This window comes from Scyliorhinus torazame, chromosome 1, assembly GCF_047496885.1.
Source record: "Scyliorhinus torazame isolate Kashiwa2021f chromosome 1, sScyTor2.1, whole genome shotgun sequence".
In the NCBI taxonomy this organism is placed as follows: domain Eukaryota; kingdom Metazoa; phylum Chordata; class Chondrichthyes; order Carcharhiniformes; family Scyliorhinidae; genus Scyliorhinus; species Scyliorhinus torazame.
This window is the reverse complement of record NC_092707.1, coordinates 226229667-226244844: the sequence shown is the minus strand read 5'-3', so window position 1 is coordinate 226244844 and position 15178 is coordinate 226229667. Positions and strand designations below refer to the sequence as shown.

The 15178-nt window shown below is 47.5% G+C and overlaps 1 protein-coding gene across 5 annotated transcripts in view; it reads right to left on the bottom strand.

Annotated features, from left to right (window-relative positions):
* LOC140419219 (cobalamin binding intrinsic factor-like) overlaps window positions 1-15178 on the bottom strand; it is an 81223-nt gene that overhangs the window by 65079 nt on the left and 966 nt on the right. For 2 of the 5 annotated variants that reach the window (XM_072503015.1, XM_072503021.1), the window contains exon 2: window positions 11332-11448. Coding sequence is in view for 2 of the 5 variants with exons in the window: in XM_072503036.1 (XP_072359137.1) it covers window positions 10496-10498 (3 nt within the window). In the remaining 3 variants the exon portion in view is untranslated. Of the gene's footprint in view, window positions 1-10472; window positions 10576-11331; window positions 11449-15178 lie in introns of those variants that run through there. The other 3 variants (XM_072503036.1, XM_072503011.1, XM_072503029.1) reach the window with 3 other exon arrangements.

Genomic DNA, 15178 nt, shown 5'->3' with positions numbered 1-15178 from the left:
AGCCCCGCCACAGTCAGGGGAGAGCCAATCCGCGGGTAGGGGGGGCTTTGGCATGGACTGTGGGCACTGGTGGGGGGTGGTCCGGGGTGGCGTGCCTGGCCAAAGGGGGGTACTATTTGGCAGGCCGAGTCCGCGAGCAGCTGGCGCCATGTTGCACAGCTGCTGTAGGCCGCCGCCGTGCGCATGCGCAGCCACAGACGCGGCAATTCTCCGGCCGTATTGGCAGCTAGAGCCAGGTGCTCTACGCTGCGTGCCTGCTAGCCCCCAGAAAACGGGGGCTCTGTGGCCGCTTTGCGCCGTTTTATCAGTCGTAAAATGCCACCGTTCCCACGCCGGCGTCAGGATAGTCTCCAAATCAAAGAATCCAGCCCCCTATTCTTTCACTGGTTAAACAAATTATATAGTTTGGCTGGCATTACGCTAATTCTGAACAGCTGAGGCCCGACTTCATTCATCTGGACGAGTTGACATGTGAAGACAGTGTGATTTTGTGTGGATCACAGGTGGTTGTCCTGCCTCAGGCTAGGGGACCTCTCCTTCAAAAGCTACATAGCGCCCTCCCAGTGCAGACAAAGATGAATATGCTGGTGCGCAGATACGTCTGGTAGCCAGGCATAGAGAAAGCCATGGAATAGCTAGTACAACAGTGCCACCCTTGCCAAATGCAGCAATCTTTGCCACCGTCCACCACCCTTCACCCTTGTGAATGGTCAGGTCGCCGATGGACCAGGAGCCACATTGATTATGCCAGCCCATTTATGGGCAATATGTTTGATGTACTAGTGGATGCCCACTGAAGTGGCTATTGGTTCAAGAGATGGGGCCATAATCTCAGCGGCCATGTTAGATGCTTTGTGCCGAGTGTTTGCCATTCATGAGTTTCCCAATTGCTTTGGACAATGGCACTCCCTTCACTGGCAATAATTTCCAGTGTTTTGTGTGAGCAAATGGCATTCATCACAGGAGGGCAGCCCCCTACCACTCAGCGTAGAATGATCTGGCTCAGAGGGACATTCAAACTTTCATGAATACCATGAAAAAGAAATCTGATAAAAAACTTTGCGAAAGGTTGGTTAATTTTTTTGCTGTACAACTCAACCCCTCATTCAACCATGGAGGTCACAGCAGCTTAGCTGCTCAGGGGCCATCAGTTGAGAATCAAATTGGATCTTGGATTTCCAAATTTGGCTGGGAGGGTGGCGACACGTCAGGCCTCTCAGAAGAGTCAGTGGTCAGAGCAGAGAGGTGACAGGTTGTTCCAGGTGGGAGACCCAGTTTTGGTTTGTAATTTTGCTTCAGATTCGCCTTGTTAAAACTTGGTTGTGGTCTAGTCAGAGCCAGTGGGCGCGACCTTCCCAAAAGGAAACAAAGTTCCCGAGCGAGCACGTTTAGCTGCATGTTTCCCGGCACTCTCAGTGCCAACAAACACATGGCCATTCAATGTGACTCGCTTTGAATAAGGGGCCGAACGGGGAACGCGCGTCCAAGGCCACACTTAGTCCGTTTTTTACAATGGGGAGCTCCAGTTGTAGAGAGAGATCGGGCTGCCATTTTTTAATGTTGTCCCGATCTCTGAGGCACCCAAAACAATCCCTGAACTCCCGCCCAGCCCGAATGCAACCCCCCCCCCTCCCCTCCCACCCCACCCCCGCACCCTAACACCCACACCGAGCAATCCAGCCCAATCGTGTACGCGCAAAAAATGCAGCATTGCAGGCCGGATAGGAAAATTTGGAGAGCAGCCAAAAGTCAATTGCCGTTTCATGGTTGGCACTGGATAAGAAGGCAAGGGGGAGGAAGGGAGGTATGAGGGGACATGGAGGGAGCATGAGCGACATGAGGGGAAACGGAAGGGGCATGGGTGGATGCAGGCAAATGGTGTTGTAGTCGAGATGTCACTAAACTAAACATCCAGAGGCCCAGGCTCATGCTCTGGGGACATGGGTTCAAATCCCACCACAGCAGCTGATGGGATGTAAATTAAATTAACGAATAAATCTGGAATATAAAGCTGGTCTCAGTAATGGTGACCACGAAGCTATCACCTGCAACCCACGTTACCTGCACTTGTGGGCACCATAAAATCCACTCCCCCTTCGCCATTTGAAAATGAAATGAAAATCGCTTGTCACGAGTAGGCTTCAATGAAGTTACTGTGAAAAGCCCCTAGTCACCACATTCCGGCGCCTGTTCGGGGAGGCTGGTACGGGAATTGGACCGCGCTGCTGGCCTGCATTGGTCTGCTTTAAAAGCCAGCGATTTAGCCCAGTGAGCTAAACCAGCCCCTGTGAGGCAGCAGTGCTAACCATTGTGCCACCGTGCAGCACCTTATTTCTGAGAAGAACCGTGCTCAAAATAATAAAGAGTTTCGATACAGTGATTGTGGCACACTTTCTAGTGGCAGAGGGTTGGTGTGATTGGGAAAAGAACCGAATGTAATGTGAGAAAATGGTTGGAATCCTCCAGCTTCCCAGCTGCTGTCTCCCGGCGGAGGGATGTGGTGCGGTGTTCACTGGCGGCGGTTTTCCCTGCTCCCGCTACTGTCAATGGGATTTGCCACGCCAAGCCACAGGGACACCAGTGGGCGGTGGTGCACTGCAGGCAGGACCAGAGGATCCCACCGGCTGCGAATGGCCAATATATTTTATGCAGTGAATTGTCATGACAAATGGGGGGGGGGGGAATCCACCTAACCTGCACATCCTTGGACTGTGGGAGGAAACCGGAGCATCCGGAGGAAACCCACGCAGACACGAGGAGAACGTGCAAACTCCACACAGTCACCCGAGCTCAGAATTGATCCCGGGTCCCTGCTGCTGTGAGGCAGCAGTGCTAACTATTGTGCCACCGTGCAGCACCTTATCCAGGCACATTTTCATTAACTGCTGCCTCTCTGGATATTCTATAATTGGACACTATTTTTGATACTAAGTTTTTCCATGACTCTGACACTGCCCTATGTTGACATTTCTCCCTTACGTTTTCCCAGTACTTCTCACTTCCCTGCTTTGGTCTGCCGACTTGCCACAAAATGCTGCAATGAGATTTTCACTTGCTCATCCAAGGAGGACAAATCGGGAATGATCGAGGGACACTTGTCGGGTCTTTGAACTTTGGACGATCGTGTCAAATAGCTGATACCCAACTGACCTTCCATTATTTCTGCACCTCTCCCAGTTCTGCTTTCAGTCAGACGTGGAGTATGATGAATGGTTACTTTCCCTGACTCATCTCCCATTAGGTCAAGTACAAACTAGCTCTGTTTTAAATTACTGCAGTGAGATCGAAACAGCATGTTTCTATGTGCACTGTTCCTTTGCACCACTTTATGAGCAAGTGTCTGCTCCTCGCTTTCATTTATGATTTATTGCATGCTTCCCTACCCGGTGCTTTCTTTCCCATACTTGATCACATAGAAACATTAGTTGCTGCCTCTTTTTATATTATTTTCTTTCCCCTACAGTTTACCCTTATTCCTACTTCCTGACTCATTGATCCCTCCTCCCCTGATCTGCAGTAGTTTTTAACACAAGTCTATAAACAAAATTCAACTGGAACAACTAGGAAACAAATGGCAATGGTATTTACTCTCTAATTTAATCTATCCATTCATTTCTTAATAACTTATTTTCTCTCTCTTCACCTTTCTTGCCCTCTTTTTCCCTCCCTTTCTCTGTCTCTTTCTTTCCTTTGTCTCTCATTACCTCTGCCTCCCTCTTTCTCTCATTTTCCCTTGTTCTCTCTCTTCATACTTTTTCCTGTCTCATTCTGACTCTTTCTCTCCCCCCCCATTTCTCTCTCTTTTCTTTTGCTCCTCTGTTCCCATTTCTCCTGGCTCTCCCTCGATCTCCCTCTTTCCCTCCTTTAATCTCCTTCCCTTGCCTCTCTGTAACTCCCTTTCCTTCCATCTCCTTCTCCCACTTGCTCCTTATTCCCCTCTCTCCTGCCTTTTCCCATCTGTGTCTTTTCTCTTTCTTTTTTGCTCCAGCTCTCCCTTTCTTTGCCTCTCTCTTTCTCAGGTCCTTGCTTGCTATCTATCTCTCTCCTGCCTCCCTCTCACTGTTTCTGGCCTTCTCGCTCTCTCCCATGATCCATCCCTCTCTCCCATGTATTCTCATTCTTTCCTTCTGTCTTTTTCATTATCTGTTTTGTAAGGGGCAAACAAAGCGACCACATCTAGTTGTACAGAAAAAAACAAAACTTACTTTATTGAACACATTAATTATTATATGCAGTTTCAGTAGTTTCCTACTGGGTCTTCTCTAGTCGGTGCCTGACTCTCCGACTCTATTTATACAAAGACACATGAACCGTGTTAAAGTCCCCCACCCCCTTATCAGGGGAGCTCATGTTCTGCAAGTTCCAGGGGGTAGTAGATCATCCCTACCCCGTAAGATCTGTGCATGTTACAACATTCTACTCAATTAATGTTGCCTTTCTCTCCCCATCCATCTCTCTATCCCTAACTCTTTCTCTTTTAAATTTTCCCTCTCTGTCCTCACTTGCGCCCTTGGCCCTCACCTGCACCCTCGGCCCTCACCTGCGCCCTCCCCCCTCACCTGCGCCCTCCATCCTTATCGAAACATAGAAAATAGGAGCAGGAGGAGGCCATTCAGCCCTTCGAGCCTGCTCCATCATCCATTATTATCATGGCTGACCATCCAACTCAATATCCTTATCATAGAATTTACAGTGCAGAAGGAGGCCATTCGGCCCATCGAGTCTGCACCGGCTCTTGGAAAGAGCACCCTACCCAAAGTCAACACCTCCACCCTATCCCCATAACCCAACCCAACACTAAGGGCAATTTTGGACACTAAGGGCAATTTATCATGGCCAATCCACCTAACCTGCACATCTTTGGACCGTGGGAGGAAACCGGAGCACCCGGAGGAAACCCACGCACACACGGGGATGTGCAGACTCCGCACAGACAGTGACCCAAGCCGGAATCGAACCTGGGACCCTGGAGCTGTGAAGCAATTGTGCTATCCACAAGGCTACCGTGCTGCCCCGCAGCTTATCCTGCTTTCCCCCCATATCCTTTGATCCCCGTCACCCCAAGTGCTATATCTAATCCCCCTCATTCTTCTGAACTCCAGCGAATACAATCCTAAAGGATTAAATCTCTCCTCATTCGTCAGTCCTGCCATCCCAGAAATCAGTCTGGTAACCCTTTGCTGCACTCCCTCTTGAACAAGAACATACTTCCTCAGATAAGGAGACCAAAACTGCACACAATATTCCAGGTGTGGCCTCACCAAGGCCCTGTATAACTGCAGCAAGACATCCCTACTTCTGTACTCGAATCCTCTCACATTGAAGGCCAGCATACCATTTGCCTTCTTTACCGCCTGCCGTACCTGCATGCTTACCCAGTGACTGGTGATCGAGGACACCCAGGTCTCGTTGCACATTCCCCTCTCCTGATTTGTGGCCATTCAGATAATAGTCGCCTTTTCACTTTTCCTACCAAGTGGATAACCTTGCATTTATCCAAATTATGCTGCATCTGCCATTCATTTGCCCACTCACTCAACTTGTCCAAATCACTCTGAAGCATCTCTGCATCCTCCTCAAAGCTCACCCTCCCTTCCAACTTTGTGTTATCTGCAAATTTGGAGATATTACATTTTCTTCCCTCATCTAAATCATTAATATATATTTCAAAGAAACTTCAGAGGGCCGTGAACACAGCCAGTCCATCACACAAGCTCCTCTCAGAAAAATACTTTTCATTTACCTCGGTACTAGTGACAATAAACAAATCAAATCCAATCCAATATTGTGAATAACTGGGGTCCTAGCATTGATTCCTGCGGTAACCCACTAGTCACTGCCTGCCAATTTGAAAAAGACCTATTCATTCCTACTCTTTGTTTCCTGTCTGCCAACCAGTTTTCTATCCATTTCAATACACTAACACTACCCCTAATCCCATGCGCTTTAATTTTGCACACTAATCTCTTATGAGGGACTTTTGTCAAAAGCCATCTGAAAGTCCAAATACACCATATCCACTGGCTGCCCCTCATCAACTGTACCAGTTACATCCTCGAAGAATTCCAGTAGATTTGTCAAGCATGATTTCCTCTTCATAAATCCATGCTGACTGTCCGACGCGGCCATTGTTTTCTAAGTGCTCTGCTATAAAATCTTTGATGATGAAATCCAGAATTTTCCCCACTACTGACGTCAGGCTTACCAGTCTATAATTCCCTGATTTCTCTCTACATCCATTTTGAAATAGTGGAGTGACATTAGCTGCCCTCCAGTCTGCAGGAACTGTTCCATAGTCTGTAGAATCCTGGAAGATGACCACCAATGCATCCACTATTTTTCTTGAATTTTTCCAATTAAGGGGCAATTTTAGCGTGGCCAAACGACCTACCCTGCACATCTTTGGATTGTGGGGTGAGACCCACACAGACATGGGGAGAATGTGCAAACTTCATACGAACAGTGACCCGGGGCAGGGATTGAACCTGGGTCCGCAGCGCTGTGAGGCAGCAGTGCTAACCACTGTGCCACCGTGCCGCTCTGCATCCACTATTTCTAGAGCCACTGCCTTAAATACACTGGGATTAGATTATCAGGCCCTCGGGATTTTTCAGCCATCAATCCCATCAATTTCCCCAACACCATTTCTCTTCTAATATTGATCTCCTTCAGTTCTTCCCTCTCACTAAACGCTGCGTTCCCAACATTTCTGGTATCTTATTTGTGTCTTTTGTGAAGACCGAACCAAAGTATGTATTTAGTTGCTCAGCCATTTCTTTGTCCCCTATTATACATTCCCATCTTTCTGACTGTAAGGGACCTACATTGTCTTCACCAATCTTTTTCTTTTCACATACCGATAGAAGCATTTACAGTTTTTATGTTCCCTGCAAGCTTAATCTCGTACTTTGTTTCCCCAAGGGGCTGGATTAGCACACTGGGCTAAATAGCTGGCTTTTAAAGCAGACCAAGGCAGGCCAGCAGCACGGTTCAATTCCCGTACCAGCCCCCCCGAACAGGCGCCCGAATGTGGCGACTAGGTAAATTAATTGAAGCCTACTTGTGACAATGAGCGATTTTCATTTCATTTTCATTTTCATTATTAATCAATCCCTTGGTCCTTCTTTGCTCAATTCTAAACTGCTCTCAATCCTCAGACCTGTTGTGTTTCTTGGCCAATTTGAATGCTTTGTTCTTGGATCAAATACTATCCCTAATTTCCCTTTAGGCCATGAGTTGGACACTTTTCCCATTTTACTTTTGTGCCAGACAGAAATAAACAATTGCTTCAGTTCCCCCATGCACTCCTTGAATGTTTGCCGTTGCCTATCTACAGTCTTCCATTTAAATAACATTTCCCAATTGATCATAGCCAACTCACGCCTCGTATCATCATAGTTTCCTTTGCTCCCTCTGATCCTTCACTGCACCACGCTCTGCTTCTCTACTCCCCCCCCCCCATTTGCTTCTTTGTTTCCCCCTTTACCTCTCTATTCCTCACATCTGCCTTTTTATTCCCCCCCCGCCTTTCTACTCTCACTGCCTCTCTGCCCCCCCCCCCCAACTCTGTCTCTCCCTCTTCCGCCTCTGTCTTCCCCTCTCTATCACGTGTCTCTCCCCTCTCTATCATTTTACATCACAGTCCAGTGTCCTCTCTCTGATCGCTTTCTCAATATTCTCTGGGCAAGATTCTCCGGTTCAGAGACTAAGTGTTGATACCGGGGCTGAATTGCATGAGTTCCACAGCCCCGAAAGTGGCTCTGGTCCTGGAGTGTTTCAGGACATCCTAATGTGTTAGCACAGGCACCATGTGGAACTAGTGCAATTCCAACAAATGCTGGCGCGTGATTCGCTGGGGTGGAGATTGGCACTCGAGAGCCTGACAAGCAGGAGCTGCATCTAGGCACTGCACACCCCACACACACTCATTTCAGACAAAAAGTTGGCCCTCGATATGCTGGAGTGCACCCAACCCGTTGATAGGTTGGCTGGAGCCAGAGAGTACCTAGGGGGGTGGCCTGGGGAAGCACCCATATGACCTGTGACGCTAAGTTCACAGTGAGCAGTCAGCGGCATGTGCAGCCGCATGGCTGCCTTGCAGGCTGCAGCAATGGTGGTCCGTGCCTGTCCACCACAATCCCACCTCCCGGCCACCCCTGCTCTACTGCCCCCTGGCCCTAGCAGAAGTCCCCAGGCCAGCAGACAACTGTCAGCACACTATAGCGATGGTGGACACTTAGCGTACTCCCCTCTCTCCCTCAGCAGCCACAGTCCCCGTTTCCCGATTTTAAATCCCACAAGTGAACCTTGCCGTCGGTAATTCCTCCTGGCGGAGGCGGAGTATTGCGGGGGCACGGTAATTGCCGGATCAGGCCTGTTAATGATATGTCAACGTTTACTGTACAATTTACATGCCCACACCGGTTTACGGCATGGAATGCATTCAAGCCGCTGCAAGTCATCGGAGCATGGCATTCTGACGGGAACCCGGCGCCAGCCTCAATTTTCAGCTGACGTGCAATCATCCGCCCGATTCTGTTTCCCGATTCCGGGATCACTGGATGGAGAATCCAGCCCTCTCTCTACTGCTCTGTTTTCTATTTCTTCCTCTCATTAGCCGATCTCTCACATTCCCTCTACCTATGCTCTCCACTCCCTCTTGCCCCTGGCTCTCGCCTTTCTTCCTCTGGCTCTCTCTTGATTTGTCCTCTTTCTCGTCTCCCTCTGATCTCCCGCAATCTTTTCCTCTCTCTCTCCCCATTTCTCTCCCATAATCTCTACCTCTATCCTTCGAAGGAACGTCACCTTCTCTCTTGTGTCTCATTCCTGACCAGTTGACTGTAAGACTGCCAGTCCTCTCAGAGTTACTATACTCCCTATACACACACAACAGTGTGGCAAAATTTGGCTCCAACTCCATCTACAAGTTTGCTGATGACATGACCGTAGTGGGTTGGATCACAAACAACGATGGGTCAGAGCACAGGAGGGAGATAGAGAACCTAGCGGAATGGTGGAATGACAACAATCTCTTTCTCAAAATCAGCAAAACTAAGGAGCTGCTCATTGACTTCAGAAAATAAAGTATCGTACACACCCCTGTTTGCATCAATGGTGCCGAGGTGGAGATGGTTAGTAGTTTCAAATTCCTAGGGGTACACATCTCCAAAAATCTGTCCTGGTCCACCCACGTCGCGCTATCACCAAGAAAGCACAACAGCACCTACACTTCCCCAGGAAACTAAGGAAATTTGGCATGTCCACATTAACTCTTACCAACTTTTACAGATGCACCATAGAAAGCATCCTATCTGGCTGCATCACAGCCTGGTATGGCAACTGCTCGGCCAAGACCATAAGAAACTACAGAGAGTCATGAACACAGCCCAGTCCATCACACAAAACCTGGGCAGCACAATCAAAGACCCCTCCCACCCGGCTTACTCACTCTTCCAACTTCTCATTGGGCAGGAGATACAAAAGTCTGAGAACACGCACAAACAGATTCAAAAACAGCTTCTTCCCCGCTATTACCAGACTCCTAACCGACCCTCTTATGGACTGATTAATATTACACTCCTGGATGCTTCACCCAATGTCAGTCTCTATGCATTTATATTGTTGTCCTATTATGTATTTTCTTTTTATTTTATTTTATTTTCATGTACTTAATGATCTGTTTGAGCTGCTCGCAGAAAAATACTTTTCACTGTACCTCGGTACACAGACAATAAACAAATCCAATCCAATCCATCCATTGACTCTGTCTACACCTCTTGCTGCCTTGGGAAAGCGGGCAGATCCCAGCCCTGGGTCACTGTCCATGTGGAGTTTGCACATTCTCCCCATGTCTGTGTGGGTTTCACCCCCACAACCCAAAGATGTGCAGGTTAGGTGGATTGGCCACGCTAAATTCCGCCTGAATTGGAAAAGATATAATTGGGTTCCCTAATTTTTTTTTAAAAGGGAAAGCGGGCAGCATAATTAATGACCCCTCCCACCCGGGTTATTCACTCTTCCAACATCTTCCACCGGGCAAGAGATACAAAAGTCTGAGAACACGCACTAACAGGTTCAAAAACAGCTTCTTCCCCGCTGTTACCAGACTCTTAAATGACCCTCTTATGTACTGACTTGATCTCTTCACACATCTTCTCTACTGAGTAGTACTGCACCCCGGATGCGTCACCCGATGTATATGTCTATGTATTTACATTGTGTATCTATCGTATGTCTCACGTATGGAATGATCTGTCTGGACTGTACGCAGAAAAAAACTTTTCACTGTAACTCAGTATAAGTGACAATAAAACAAATCCAAATCCAAAGTTCTCTCAGCTCCTTGTCTTGGCAATAAGACCATCAGATTGTAACCAAATTGTCATTCGAAGTTCGGCACAACATCGAGGGCCGCAGGGCCTGTTCTGTGCTGTACTGTTCTATGTTCTATGTTTTTCTCACAAGTCACTTACTTTTGTCAAATTGTCATACACACCATTAAAGTGAATCCAACAGGCTTTCGCTGCTCCTTGTCTCAGCAGGTACTTCCTCACTGTGACTCGGAGGCTGGACTAAGTTTATTTGCTTCACTGTGGAAACCAGTCTTCCCGGTTTCTAAATGTGCAAATACCTCAGCTTGAATCAGAATTTCCCTCGGGTTGTTCCTGTTGAACTGTATCAATATAAAACAGCTGGAGAACCATCAAGTTGAAATATTACTCTTGCTACAGATGCTGTTAAACCTACTGAATCCTTCCAATATTTCCTGATTGCAATACAAGAGACACCGATCCTCCAGGACTGTTCGAAAGGTGCTGGAATTAAAGATGAATCTGCTGGAAACAACTCTAAAGGTGCAGAACAGAGGGACCTGCGTGTTTATAGGCATAAATCATTGAAGGTGGCAGAGCAGGTTGAAGGAGCAGGAAATGAAGCATACAGGATCTTGGGCTTTACTATGAGGGACATAGAGTACAAAAGGCAGGAATGATTAACCTTTATCAAACTCTGATTCATCCTTAACTGGGGTACTGCATCACCTCGAGATGCCATACTTTAGGAAGGGTATAGGGACATTAGAAAGAGTGCAGAAAAGATTCATGAAGACGATCAAGGCGTGAAGAACTTTCGTAATGTAGAAAGGTTGCATAAAAATTCAAGAGGTCGAGAAGGTAAGTTAAACCAGTGTTTTTCAAACTTTTTTTCCCGGGACCCACTTTTGCCAACCAGCTGACCATCGACACCCACACCGGCTGACCTTTCCGAGCCACGCAAGCCGACCTGCGCGACCCACGTCAGCCAACCTACGTGACGCACGCCACATTTGTTTACCTTTATTCTAAAAGGGGAGCCTGCTTGGTCCTCACAATCTCACGCCAATCAGGTTCACAGGAGGGCAATGCGCATATCAGATGCAGGCTTCAGCAGTACTTTTGTGCCATCTTCATCCTTGTAAAAACAGAAAATCCAACCTCATACATGTAGGTCATCGTGAAGGGCAATAACAACAAAATGCTTATTTTACTCAGCACTGGATATTCCTGGGAGATGCTACTCCAGAATGCTGATAGCTTCATGGGCGTTTAGCATGTTTTTAATATGCTGTCACAGGTCAGGTACAGTAGCTTAGTTTTTTAATTTCTATTCAGCTGTAAGTTAATAACTGACTCTGGGGTGAACAATAGAACATTACAGCACAGTACAGGCTCTTCGACCCTCGATGTTGCGTCGACCTGTGAAACCAATCTAAAACCCATCTACACTATTCCATTATCATCCATATGTTTATCCAATGACCATTTAAATGCCCCTAATGTTGGTGAGTCCACTACTGTTGCAGACAGGGCATTCCACGCCCTTACTACTCTCTGAGTAAAGAACCTACCTCTGACATCTGTCCTATATCTATCTCCCCTCAATTTAAAGCTATGTCCCCTCGTGCTAGACATCACCATCCGAGGAAAAAGGCTCTCACTGTCCACCCTATCCAATCCTCTGATCATCTTGTATGCCGCTATTAAGTCACCTCTTAACCTTCTTCTCTCTAACGAAAACAGCCTCAAGTCCCTTAGCCTTTCCTCATAAGATCTGGCAACATCCTGGTATAGGTCCTCTGCACCCTTTCCAATGCGTCCACATCCTTCCTATAATGCGGCGACCAGAACTGCACGCAATACTCCAAATGCTGCCGCACCAGAGTTTTGTACAGCTGCAACATGACCTCATGGCTCCAAAACTCAATCCCTCTACCAATAAATGCTAACACACCGTACGCCTTCTTAACAACCCTATCAACCTGGGTGCCAACTTTCAGGGATCTATGTACATGAACACCGAGATCTCTCTGCTCATCCACACTACCAAGAATCTTACCATTCGCCCAGTACTCTGTATTCCTGTTACTCCTTCCAAAATGAATCACCTCACACTTTTCTGCATTAAACTCCATTTGCCACTTCTCAGCCCAGCTCTGCAGCTTATCTATGTCCCTCTGTAACCTGCAACATCCTTCCGCACTGTCCACAACTCCACCGACTGTAGTGTCATCCGCAACTTTACTCACCCATCCGTCTGCGCCCTCCTCCAGGTCATTTATAAAAATAACAAACAGCAGTGGCCCCAAAACAGATTCTTGTGGTATACCACTAGTAACTGAACTCCAGGCTGAACATTTCCCATCAACCACCACCCTCTGTCTTCTTACAGCTAGCCAATTTCTGATCCAAACCGCTAAATCACCCTCAATCCCATGCCTCCATATTGTCTGCAATATCCTACCGTGGGGAACCTTATCAAACGCTTTACTGAAATCCATATACACCACATCAACTGCTTTACCTTTGTCCACCTGTTTGGTCACCTTCTCAAAGAACTCAATAAGGTTTGTGAGGCAAACCCTTCACAAAACCGTGTTGACTATCCCTAATCAAATTATTCCTTTCTAGATGATTATAAATCCTATCTCTTATAATCCTTTCCAAGACTTTGCCCACAACAGAAGTAAGGCTCACTGGTCTATAGTTACCGGGGTTGTCTCTACTCCCCTTCTTGAACAAGGGGCCAACATTTGCTATCCTCCAGTCTTCTGCCAATATTCCTGTAGATAATGACGACATAAGGCAAAGGCTCTGCAATCTCCTCCCTAGCTTCCCAGAGAATCCTAGGATAAATCCCATCTGGCCCAGGTGACTTATCTATTTTCACACTTTCCAGAATTGCTAACACCTCCTCCTTATGAACCTCAATCCCGTCTAGTCTAGTAGCCTGTACCTCAGTATTCTCCTCGACAACTTTGTCTTTTTCCTGTGCGACTACTGACGAAAAATATTTATTTAGCGTCTCTCCTATCTCCTCGGACTCCACGCATAACTTCCCACTACTGTCCTTGACTGGCCCTACTCTTACCCTAGTCATTCTTTTATTCCTGACATACCTATGGAAAGCTTTAGGGTTTTCCTTGATCCTACCTGCCAAGGACTTCTCATGTCCCCTCCTGGCTCTTCTTAGCTCTCTCTTTAGGTCCTTCCTGGCGAACGTGTAACTCTCAAGCGCCCTAACTGAACCTTCACGGCTCATCTTTACATAAGCCTCCTTCTTCCTCTTGACAAGTGATTCAACTACTTTAGTAAACCACAGTTCTCTCGCTCGACCACTTCCTCCCTGCCTGACAGGTGCATACTTATCAAGGACACGCAGTAGCTGTTCCTTGAACAAGCTCCACATTTCAATTGTGCCCATCCCCTGCAGTTTCCTTCCCCATCCTATGCATCGTAAGTCTTGCCTAATCGCATCATAATTGCCTTTCCCCCAGCTATAACTCTTGCCCTGCGATATGTACCTATCCCTTTCCATCGCTAAAGTAAACGTAACCAAATTGTGGTCATTATCACCAAAGTACTCACCTACCTCCGAATCTAACAGCTGGCCTGGTTCATTACCCAGTCCCAAATGCAATGTTGCCTCGCCTCTTGTTGGCCTAGCTACATACTGTGTCAGGAAACCCTCCTGCACACATTGGACAAAAACTGTCCCATCTAAAGTACTCGAACTATAGCGTTTCCAGTCAATATTTGGAAAGTTAAAGTCCCCCATAACAACTACCCTGTTACTTTCGCTCCTATCCAGAATCATCTTTACAACCCTTTCCTCTACATCTCTGGAATTTTTCAGAAGCCTATAGAAAACTCCCAACAGGGTGACCTCTCCTTTCCTGTTTCTAACCTCAGCCCATACTACCTCAGTAGATGAGCCCTCATCAAACATCCTTTCTGCCACCGTAATACTGTCCTTGACTAATAATGCCACACCTCCCCGTTTTACCACCTTCCCTGAGCTTACTGAAACATCTAAACCCCGGAACCTGCAACAACCATTCCTGTCCCTGCTCTATCCATGTCTCCGAAATGGCCACATCGAAGTCACAGGTAACAACCCATGCTGCAAGTTCACCCACCTTATTCCGGATGCTCCTGGCATTGAAGTAGACACACTTCAAACCACCTTCCTGCCTGCCAGTATACTCCTGCGAACTTGAAACCTCACTACTCTCAACCTCCTGTACATTGGAGCTACAATTCAGGTTCCCATCCCCTTGCTGAATTAGTTTCAACCCTCCCGAATAGCATTAGCAAATTTCCCCCCCAGGATATTGGTACCCTTCTGGTTCAGGTATAGACCATCCCGTTTGTAGAGGTCCCACCTACCCCAGAATGAGCCCCAAATATCCAGGTATCTGAATCCCTCCCTCCTGCATCATCCCTGTAGCCAGGTGTTCAACTCCTCTCTCTCCCGTTTCCTCGTCTCACTAGCACGTGGCACGGGTAACAACCCAGAGATAATAACTCTGTTCTAGCACTAAGATTCCACCCTAGCTCCCTGAATACCTGCCCTACATCCCCATCCCTTTTCCTACCTATGTTGTTGGTGCCTAAGTGGACCACGACTTGGGGCTGCTCCCCCTCCCCCGTAAGGATCCCGAAAACACGATCCGAGACATAATGGACCCTGGCACCTGGGAGGCAACACACCAACCGCGAGTCTCTGTCATTCCCACAGAATCTCCTATCTGTCCCCCTAACTATGGAATCACCAATGACTAATGCTCTACTCCTCTCCCCCCTTCCCTTCTGAGCAACAGGGACAGACTCTGTGCCCAGGGACCTGTACTCCATGGCTTACC